At 52.3% G+C, this 10,605-nt stretch overlaps 1 protein-coding gene across 2 annotated transcripts; it reads right to left on the bottom strand.

Annotated features, from left to right (window-relative positions):
• Positions 1 to 271: 271 nt before the first annotated feature.
• Positions 272 to 9,070, bottom strand: ZNF672 (zinc finger protein 672). Of its 2 annotated transcripts, none has more exons than XM_068536572.1 (4): positions 8,951 to 9,070; positions 5,125 to 5,280; positions 4,142 to 4,245; positions 272 to 2,840 (listed from the first exon to the last, which is right to left on the bottom strand). In XM_068536572.1, exon 4 carries the CDS (start codon positions 2,601 to 2,603, stop codon positions 1,206 to 1,208), a length of 1,398 nt encoding a protein of 465 aa, XP_068392673.1. In that variant the 5' UTR covers positions 2,604 to 2,840; positions 4,142 to 4,245; positions 5,125 to 5,280; positions 8,951 to 9,070; the 3' UTR covers positions 272 to 1,205. The 2 variants fall into 2 exon arrangements, with proteins under 2 accessions (XP_068392673.1, XP_068392674.1); XM_068536573.1 differs by lacking the exon at positions 8,951 to 9,070 and adding an exon at positions 5,725 to 6,026.
• Between the last annotated feature and the right edge of the window lie 1,535 nt (positions 9,071 to 10,605).

The following is a 10,605-nucleotide window of genomic DNA, read 5'->3' on the forward strand; positions in this document are numbered from 1 at the left end:
TAATTCCAGAGGGTTGGGCTGGAGTAGGATTAGAGGTATGTGTTCCTGGGCCACATTTGTACTCTCCACTAACCAAGAGAACCAAATGTATAGGGGGCCCTGAAGAGTCTTGCCTTCCAGTGCGAAAATGAGGGGGCTATACGTGCAAGATTGCTGAGCTAACTTGGGAAGGGACCAGAGACCTTGGAATTTTGAAAGGGCCAGTCTCTTGGGTGACTCCTGAAGTCTGCAAATACAGCAGCCTCAGGTTTGACAAAGGGAGCTCTCGGCATCGGGAACTCAAATAATTCTTTATTTCAACACCTGCAAGCAAAACAATCGCGGGCCAATTACAGGGAATTTTCAGCCCTGCACTGTGGCCTCTGTGGAGCTCAGTTTCCTCATGGCTCCAAGCTTAATTTGTGTATAGCGTTCTTACTGCACTTGTCAGTGCCCAGCTTTGTGGACCCATGTGGTCTTGACTCAGGCCCCAGGGCTGATGTCCCCCACCTGGAGAACACTGTCCTGAGAGGCACCTTAATCTGTACACCAACAGGTCTGTCCCATGGGACAGGTGGGCAGCCATGCTGAGAGCTCCTGCCCACCTTTACATGGTGTGAAGCACTTCCCTGGGTGCTTCTGGTGTGGAGATATCCTTCAGTGAAGTGAGCTTTGCCACTATCTCTGCAAATTTCCCATCTCTCAGAAGCTGAGGGAGAAAGCGGCAGAGAGACTAACAGTCAAGTGAAAGGAAGAGGCAAGAAAACCACAGGGCCTGTGGGATGTGACTCCGGCCATATCTGTGGTCATTACCTGAAGAGGCAGGACACCAAAAGTATCTGGAAAGAAGAGGTAGAGGAGACTCAGGCTGGAAAAAGGAGATGGGACAAGAGAAGACAGAATGCTGATGGGAAAACAGGAAACACCGGAGAGCACAGTAGCAGGGATGGGACACACCAATACTTGGGCGCTCTTCCACGCGTGGGGTCTGAGAGGTTCTCCCTGCACCTACACCTCAGAGGGGGAGGACGGCCTGAGAACAGGCAAAGAGCTGACAGGGGAAGTAGGTGTAGGGGTGCAGCGAGAGGCCAGGTGAAGTGCTACCAACAGAGATGGAGAAAGGTAATACGCCACGCTGTCCTCCCACAGAACTCCATCGGCGAGTTGTCCCACCCGTCCCTACGGCACTATAAAAGTGCTTGTCTAGCCCACTCCGGAGGAGACGCTCAGCAAGGCTTTCTCAACTGAGACACAAGAAGCCCTGGCTTTTCCTGTCCTGCTTGCCCAGCAAAGATGAGGGCAGTGCCTGCCTTGGCCTGAGTGGCAGCGGCAGCTGTAGCTGCGGCGGCGCGAGCACGTGTGTGGGCCCGCTGGTGCTGCGACAGGGAGCGGCTGTGGCTGAAACACTTGCCACACTCCGCACATTCCGCCGGCCGCTCGCCCAGGTGCGTCTTGCGGTGCAGTGCCAGCTTGGAGCCCACACTGAAGGCTTTGCCACACTCAGGGCACTTGTGGGGCTTGTGGCCAGCATGGTTGCGCCGGTGCACGTTGAGGTTGGACACGCACGTGAAGTGCTTGCCGCACAACTCACAGCGGTAGGGCTTCTCGCCTGTGTGTGTGCGCCTGTGCTTTGTGAGGTCCGAGCGGTCGCTGAAGCAGCGGCCACACTCGGTACACGGGAAGGGCCTCTCGCCTGTGTGGATGCGCTGGTGCACCACAAGGTCGGAGCGCTGCCCGAAGCCCTTGCCACACGTGGCGCATGCGTGTGGCCGCTCTCCCTGGTGGCTGCGCCGATGGCGCAGCAGCGTGGAGCTCTCGCTGAAGCGGCGCCCGCAGTCGCTGCAGGCGTAGGGCTTCTCGCCCGTGTGCGTGCGCTGATGGCGCACCAGGGTGGCGCTCTCCAAGAAGCCCTTGCCACACTCCGGGCATTTGAAAGGTTTCTCACCCGAGTGCGTCTGCAGGTGTCGCGTTAGCGTGGAGCTCTTGCCAAAGCTCTTGCCACACACACCACATTGGTGTGCGTCCGAAGTGCCTGGCTGCCGAAGTGTGGAGTCACCAGGGCTCCTGGCCGCGTGGACACGCAAATGGCTCCGAAGTCCCGCACTGCTGCGGAAGGCCCGCGGGCACTGAGTGCAGCGATGGAGCGTGTCAGCGGGCACGGCCGGTGTCCCCCACGGGTGTGCCCGTGCCTGGTGGAAGCGCAGTGCGCTCTGGCGGAAGGCACGAGGGCACAGCGGGCAGCGGCGGGGCCGCTCGGGAGGGTGCCAGTTGCGCCTGTGCAGCAGCAGAGCCGGGAGGTGTGGGAAGCAGCGGCCGCAAGCTCGGCAGCGGCAGGAGCGGCTGCGCCGCCTGTGCGCGCTCTGGTGTAGGTCAAGGCGGCCGCTGTGATGGAAGCTCTGGCCACACTCATTGCAGATGTAGAGCGTCTGGCCCGCATGAGCGCGTCGGTGCGCACGGAGGTCTGCGGCCTGTGCGCAGCGCTCGCCGCACTCCAGACAGCGGAAGCGGCTGTCGCCACCATGGGCGCGCTCATGCCGCAGCAGCACCGAACTGTAGCGGAAGCTCTTTCCACACTCACTGCACCCATAAGGCCTGCCGGCTGCTGCCTCTGAGGCAGCGAGCATGATGAGGGCCAGCCGGGCGCCCTCAGGGTGCAGCGTGCCACTCACACTCTGGAGTCCACCTCCTCCAGCTGAGAGCTGTTTTCAGTTTTCTTAAGGCCTAGAAAGGGAACGGTAGCAGAGGGAAGACAGGGAGGCCTGGAAAACTGGTCCGCGGATTCCAGGGTTCCTTCTCTCACAGCAGGGGCTGTGGCTGTTTCAGAGGTGGGCTGCAGCTAGGTTTACCATGTACTGTGAGCCCTGCAGGGAGAAGGTCACTGTGAGCCCCAGCAACATCTATGACAGCTACACCTTGGGGAATGGAGGGGCAAGCACAGGCTCCCTGTTTTCTGTACCTTCCTCAGCTAGACCATCTCTGGAGTTCCATTCTCCAAGAGGAGGCAAAGCCATGGGAGTCCTAGAAATATGGGGGGGAGGGGTCCTTGTGCCACCAGGAAGGGCAGGAGGGACTCAAGAGGGGAGCTTTCCTCCAGTACACTGCTCGGAAGGGAAGGAAGAGTGTCCAGCTTGTTTTATGACCTTAGACCGGGGACCTTGGCCTGGAGATGCACTAGGAAACGACCAAGGAGGGATTGGTAATGAGAAGTCCCCTGGGCCTAAGCCACATCAACACCTTCCTCTGAAGACCCAGGGTTTCCTGAGTAACCAGTGTGAACCCAGCCAGGCCTGGGCTGGAAGCGGTGAAGCATAAACCTATCCAGCAGCAGCCTGGGCAAAAGGCTCAGGAAGGGCCGAGACCTGGGCAAGGGGAGGTATCTGAGAAAACCCAAAGTATTGCTCCTTGGCTTTGGACAGCACCTGATACACAATCACACCACATCAGTACACAGTCTCAAAGTTCCCTGGCCTAGCCTTGAGAAAGCAACTCAGGACCCAGGAAAGGGGTAAAAGGAAGCATGAATAATTCACAAAGAATATTATCAAAAGTTGATGGCATTATCGAAGAAGTGATTTTCACATTTCTAGGGAAGGCTGGGGAGAAGGAAGGGACATCCTTTCTAATTCTCAGGGCATTCAAGTTGTTTGCAAACATTCTGCAGACTTTCCTCATTGCCCCAGCTCCAGGGATGTGAGAACGTGGAGTAGCAAAGAAGCCCCTTTATGGGGGTGGAATCTGCGCTGCTATTTTCTTTATCTCAAATGGTATCCCTGAATCCTTCTGACAAGTTGGCCAGGGTGGCTCTCTGTGAGCAGGGTCAGCATTTGTGCACAGAACCTCCTGTGCCCTCTATTTAGAGCACATATTGGGCCGCTCTCCTCACCTGACTGGCCTCACCACTGACTGTTCCCCTCAAGATCCATGGATCTGTCCCCAGTTCAGTTTAGTGGGACACGGGAGACAGGTATAGTCACTATAAGTTATAGGCCATGTCACCCAACAGATCAGTGAGAGAAAGCAAACAAAATAGTCATCAGTCATTTTCTTATTAGCAGATGGAAACTCAAATACCCAGAACTGTGGTTAAAACACCCCATAGATGGGGTCCTCATCTTTTGGATGCAAATGGAGTCAACTGAAAAAAGCCTTTAAAACCACAGACCTGCAGGGGTGGGCTCTGAAGCTTCTGTTCCCCTCCTTCTTGGGAAGGAGTGGTGGATATAGCATGTTCTCTCCCTGTGCCTCTGGAGCAGGATGTGCTGTGCCCTGCAGGAAGGATAAAATAAGAGGGACAATGTGAATTTAAACTGAGCAAAGGGGACAGACGCAGGTAGAAGAGAAAGAAGGAAACATTTCTTGGAAGAGGGTATTTTTAAAATGGATATTTTCAAATATAAAAAACTAACAAGAATAGTACCACAAATCACTCACTCACCTTCAGCATCTATTTACATTTTGCTATTTCGTTTCATCTATGACACTCCCCCCACCCTACCCCAGCCCATACACTTTTTTGGGGGGGGCGGGGGTCTGGAGTATTTTAAATCCTAGACATCTTATTCAAAGAGGATGAGTTTTAAACAAAATCTGCAAGCAGGGAGGGAGGGGGGGTGGGAGGGAGGGAGATGCAAGAGGGAAGAGATATGGGAACACATGTATATGTATAACTGATTCACTTTGTTATAAAGCAGAAACTAACACACCATTGTAAAGCAATTATACTCCAATAAAGATGTTAAAAAAAAAAAAAAAATCTGCAAGCAGGGGCAAGAGCCCCTCTGAAGACCTGAGAGCAGACTTTAGAGGGAGTTTCTTGGTTCTTCCAGAGAGAGTTTTCAGCCCGGACACTTGCTTGGGCTGATAATTCTAGCTGGTCAAATTCAAAAGAATGTTTGCCCTTGTGTGAATAAAACCTTCTCTCAAGGGTCAGTGGTTGATCCCAAATGCCAAAGAGAGCAATGCTTATGTCCTAGTGAGTATTCCCCCTCACCTGAGTGTCTCTGGAGGCCCTGGCACCTCTCAGGCCAAGTTTCTGGGATTACACCCTCTGCCAGGCTACTGCCTTCAAGGGCACATGTCCAAGGAAGGTAAGACAAATGCACAAATGAAAACACACACACATAAATGACATATAAACAAAGATACCATTTTGCCCCATCACAGACATGGAATAAGAGACCCTGGTCAAGGGTGCAGGTTTTGTGCTTGAGTGCCAGGGTGTATCCTTCAAGTCTCTCTTCTGTACCTCACCCCATGCTGGAGCTTGCCCTGGAAGGAAAGGGTCTATGCTTGGGAGGAAATCTGAAAGAAAAAAAAAAAAAATTACTGTGCCAAAAGAAGAACGATTTCTAGACTGTCCTAACCATCATTTTCCTGATTGAGTTCTGAAGTTGCTATACCACCAAATTTCTTTGATTTTTGGAAAAAAATAAGTACAAGGGAGGCTTCGAAAGAGGGAAGGGGGTAATTACGTGTGAATTGATGAAAAGTCCTAATTGTTCAATACTTTAAAGTATTTTAGTACCTTTCAAGTATTTAATACTTACAAACTTATTATACATAACTAATAAAAGACAATTACTAAGAAGATAAGCTAATGGCAAAAATTAATATTCACAATAAAGATAAATTTCTGTTTCGTATACCACGAAACTTGTTTCTTAATAGATATTGCAGGCATTTCATGCCATATCTAACTGTTCACAGGAGTGTTGGACTTAATCAGGATTTAGTACATTTACTAACAATCTACTGTGAGAGAAGTGTAGTTCTTTTTCTTCTGAGTTGTGTTGTTCAGTCAGTATAAAGATTTTCTTCCCTGGTTATCTTTTCTGCCAGGCCACCATTTCTGGGGCATAATGAAGAGGCAAGTGATCATCTCACAATTCCTCCATCTTGAAGCCAGAGTTGGATAAAACTGGTCTGGGCTGCAGGAGTGGGTCTGAGGGCTGTCTCAGCTGTGCTGTCTGCTACAGTAGCCACAAGCCACATGTGGCAACTGGAACTTGAAATGTGGCTGGTCCAAAGTGAGATGTGCTATAGGTCAAATACACTCCTAACTTCAAAGACTTAGTATGAAAAAAGAACACAAAATATCTCATTAATAATGTTTAATGTTGACTATATGTTGAAATAATATTTTATATATATTTGGTTAAATGAAATATATTTTTAATATTTATTTCACCTGTTTTTAAGAAAAGTGATGATTACAAATGTGGCTCACATCTTTGTTCTATTAGATAGTGTTTGCCAAATGGCCTTTCCAAATCCTGGAACAATGTACAAAGGGAGGCTGACCCACCTCACAGTCCCTGAAGGGGATTGCATGGGAAGAGGCCACCAACTGCCCTGACCCTTAGAGCCTCAGTAACCAGAAGACAGCCACTCTTCTCATCTCCCAAGATGTGGGGCTCTGGCCACACCCTCCAGAGGGCCCATGTGCTCTTCAGGAAAGTGAATATCTGTACTGCCATCTAGGAGACCTGTTTGGGACTTGGGGTTATAACTCATGCAAAGCCTATCACTGCTACTCTCCAGTTATTACTAGCATCAATATGGAATGGCTCTCATATGTTTCTGTGTATGTACCCCTTTCATCCTCCCAGTAGTCCTTTGAGGTGGGTACTACTGGTTACCCCTATGTGACCTGAGGTTCCCCTGTGGTGCAAGCTCATCCAGAGCCACAAGGACGGCAGGTGGGTCCAGGGACAGGAAGGGGATGGCAGGCTGGGAGGCCCGTCTCTGGCTCTCCCCGATAGTCCCCAACTCTTCCTGGCCCTGGCCAGCTGGCAGGAAGCCCCAGGCAGCCCCAGGGACCACCATGGGACCGGGGCTCACTCTGTGTACTCTGCGGTGGATTCCTTTGCGGTCCTGGTAGAGGAAAGGAAACAGTCAGCCTAAGAAGTGGTTTGGGGAGCAGTAGCTGCATTCGGGAGAGAAGATTCTTCTGCTGGCCTCTCTATATCTACTTAACCCCCACCCTGGTCCCAGTCCTAAAGTCTGCTGCCCAGCCCTAATGACAATGTAGTCTCCAGGACTCTGAGACACCCCTAGAGGCTGCTGAAATTTACATCCATCTAGAAGCAAATAACCCACTTCTCACTGTTGGGAGGAGGAGGGGGGAGGAACTGGATGGATGGAATAGTTTCCCTGACCCTCTGGAGCCTGCTTTGGGGCCTTTCCACTTGTAGTTCTTTCTACCTGAAAGCCCTTTCTCCTCCTTCATTCAGGGCTCTGCTCCAATAATCCCTCCTCAGAGAAGCCCTACTGAGCACCTTCACTCCTCCCAAACAGTGATTCCCAATCTACTCTGGAAAGGTTTCGGTCTCTTTTCTAGGTGAGCATGGGGTATGAAATCCAGAGCACCAGAATGGCCACTCCTCACTTCCCTTTTTCCCATAACAGAAACAAGGTCCAGTACTTTAAAAGACATTGCCCCTTCCAGCTTCAGATCCAGTCTGACATGTTTAAGGAGTTGGTGGAAACAGGAATGACAGCTCCCTCCCCATTCCAAGTACCCAAGCCCGATCATGATCCAAACAGATTCTTTTGCAAGGTTTTTTCACAAAGATTTTCCTGTGAAATCTTGGAAGTGTGGAGAATGTATGTATGTTGACAGGGAGAGAACATAGTAGGATAGTTTATTCTCTCTGTTCCTTTGACACATGGGCAAGACTACAGCCCAGAAGAGCCAGAGGAGCCCAGAACCGGGATGAGGAAGGGACTATATGGTACTTTGCACTCTTTCTAGGCCTAGCAAGAAGTTGGGCACACATAAGGCATCTAATGCTTTTTTTAAAATGATGTATTAATCTGGAATACAATTCTTTCAAACGTTAGGTCCCTGGAGGAGAGGGCCTCTCTCTAGTCATCTTATCCTCCACAGCCCTATCCACTGCATATACTGCAAATACTCTGACTTGGTTTACTAAGTCCTTAACTGCAACCTGTGTAGGAGACCGGAGAGGCAAGTGTCCAAATTCTGGGTCTTCCATTACCAGCTGTGTGACCTTGGACAGGGGACGTGGGGTGTCTAACACTCCTGCCTGAGAAAACTCAGTAAAGGAAGCTGTAATAATGTTTCCTATGAAAAGAGGGAAGGTGTTAAGTCTGAGAACTGCAGTTCCCGAGTTTTTAGGATTTACTCTCCCCTGGTAAATTTTACGGAACCCTGAAAAAGAGGTCTGACTCTTACCGCCTAAGCATCCTAAACGTTCTGCAAGACCTTTTTTAAGTCTTTTCCCCCCGACCCACCCCCCCCCCCCGGCAAAGAACCCTACTTAACAGGATTAGAGCAGTGTGGGGCTTTCGTAGACCCTCCCCACACACCGGCAGCTTCGAGAGTAAGTAGTGACATTGGTTACTCATTTTAAGACTTGGTGCCTAGTACTTAACGGGAGCTGAGCACAACTATTCGAGGAATGAGGAACGCCCCACCTGAGCAGGTCGCCTTCCCTGGCCCTCCCGCAGCGCAGCCAATCCCGGGTGCAGTCAGTTTTCGTCACGAGTTACTGGTCAGATTCTCCTTGCACGAAACTTCCCACCCCGGGCCCACCCCAGCTCTTCACACTTGGCGCCAGCCCACGCGAAGGGCAAGATAGGGCACCAAAAACGTAGTGGAGAGTAGGGGGCGTTTAACATCGACCGAGCCCAGAGGCTGCCGCTGCCCTTTTAAACTGACTCAGCCTGGCGATGTCCGCGTCGTGGGGCCGCCAGCCACGAAGGTCACCAGGGTAGGCCTGGCGAGGACAGACGGAGGGCAAGGCCTGGGAGGAGCAGGCCGCGAGGCAGCAGCGGGCGTGCGCCGGCCAATCGCTTGCTCTGCGGCGCCGCCGCGTCACTCGTTGCCGGGGCGTCGTTCCCGACGGCTGCAAACGCTAGCCGCTCGGAGCGGAGGGAAGAAGCCGGGCGCAAGTTGGGGACCACTACCCAGAGCTAACCCTCCCTCTCAGCCCTTCGGTCCCCTCACCGGTCGCCGACTGGATCCTCGGACACCGCGCGGCTCCCACTCAGCTGGCTCGCCGACCCCAGCCTCCCACACTGCGGGACTGGGGCGGGGAAAGGAGGGAAGGAGCTGGCGGAGCGCGGGGCCGCAGAGTGGGGGGGGGGGAGCTGGGAGGCGCCTCGGGATTGGGGGTCACGCTCCAGCCCCGCTCTCCCGGGTTGGCCAGTGGTCTGCCTCATGAGGGCCGCGTCACCGGTTGCTGGGAGGACTAGGAGACGTAAGAAGGCTCCACTAAAGGTTCAGGCTCGCCCGCCCAAGCCAGAATCCCAGTAAGGGGGCGGAGCTAAAAGGCGGAGCCTAGGGAGACTCCGGTCCCTCCGCCCTCCCTTGTCAAGGCCCCGCCTTCTTCCCAGGCTTAACCAATCCCTGCCTCCTCCTTTGTCCACGTCCCCTCCCCGGGCCTCTTCCAGCCCAATCAAAGGAAAAGGCGGTGACCCACGTGCACCGCCTCAGCATCCAGTGGCGGGGTCCGGATGCTCTATATGGTGTTCCTGCGGCTCATAGGCGCCGGCTGGGTCGCCGAAGGGGGTCCCCGCGCGGGTGCCCGACGCTGCGTGGCCTTGGGGGCCACCCGCCCGAACAGTCCCGGCAGTAAGTTAGTGACTTCTTACAATGAGGCCAGACTTGATACCTATTATCTTACTCCTCGCCACAGCTCTGCCAAGGAGGCACCCACAAATTAATGACCCATCCAGGGTCGCACTGCCAGGGTTGGGGGTACTCCTGGCCTGCTTGCCAATTGTCTCTACAAGAGCTTACTGGCTGAGCTCTCTGTGCAATGTCTTGTTCCACTGAGGTGTGCTGTTAGTGTTGGTTTCCGGAAACGCTTTTGGCAATGTGACCATCCCCTCTTCAGGGCTGCCTATCAGACTCTGGATGATGGCTCCCAGGACCATTGTTTACCAGTTCTAATCTTCCTTTCAAGGTCACTTAGTACCACGCATCCTGCCACTCATCCAGAGCTTCGGCCCCTCTTCTCTGTTCAGGGGTTCCCTAAATCAGCGTACACTTAGATCCCTCAGACCTTCCCCTTGCTTTTTTATAAGCTAAACAAACCCATGCATAAGCACACATATTAAGAAATGGAATATTTCCAGAACCCCAGAAAACCCTTTGGCCCACTTCTTGTCTCTACTCCCACGGAAAGAGTAACCATAATCCTGACACCATAAATTAGTTTTGGCTAATTTATAGTTTTGACTTTATATACACGGAATCATACTATATGTACCCTTTTTTTTTTTTTTTTTAAATTTTACACTTTATTTATTTATTTATTTTTGGCTGTGTTGGGTCTTCGTTTCTGTGCGTGGGCTTTCTCTAGTTGCGGCGAGTGGGGGCCACTCTTCATCGCGGTGCGCAGGCCTCTCACTATCGTGGCCTCTCTTGTAACGGAGCACAGGCTCCAGACGCGCAGGCTCAGTAGTTGTGGCTCACGGGCCTAGTTGCTCCGCGGCATGTGGGATCTTCCCAGACCAGGGCTCGAACCCGTGTCCCCTGCATTGGCAGGCAGATTCTCAACCACTGCGCCACCAGGGAAGCCCCTATATGTACTCTTTTTTGAGTCTGATTCTCTTGCTTAACTTTACATATGTAAGGTTTATTCATATTGTTGAGTG

This window comes from Eschrichtius robustus, chromosome 2, assembly GCF_028021215.1.
Source record: "Eschrichtius robustus isolate mEscRob2 chromosome 2, mEscRob2.pri, whole genome shotgun sequence".
Taxonomy (NCBI): domain Eukaryota; kingdom Metazoa; phylum Chordata; class Mammalia; order Artiodactyla; family Eschrichtiidae; genus Eschrichtius; species Eschrichtius robustus.

Bases quoted from the DNA above. Each gene is read 5' to 3' on its own strand.
- ZNF672 (XM_068536572.1), bottom strand. From the start codon at position 2,603: ATGCTCGCTGCCTCAGAGGCAGCAGCCGGCAGGCCTTATGGGTGCAGT.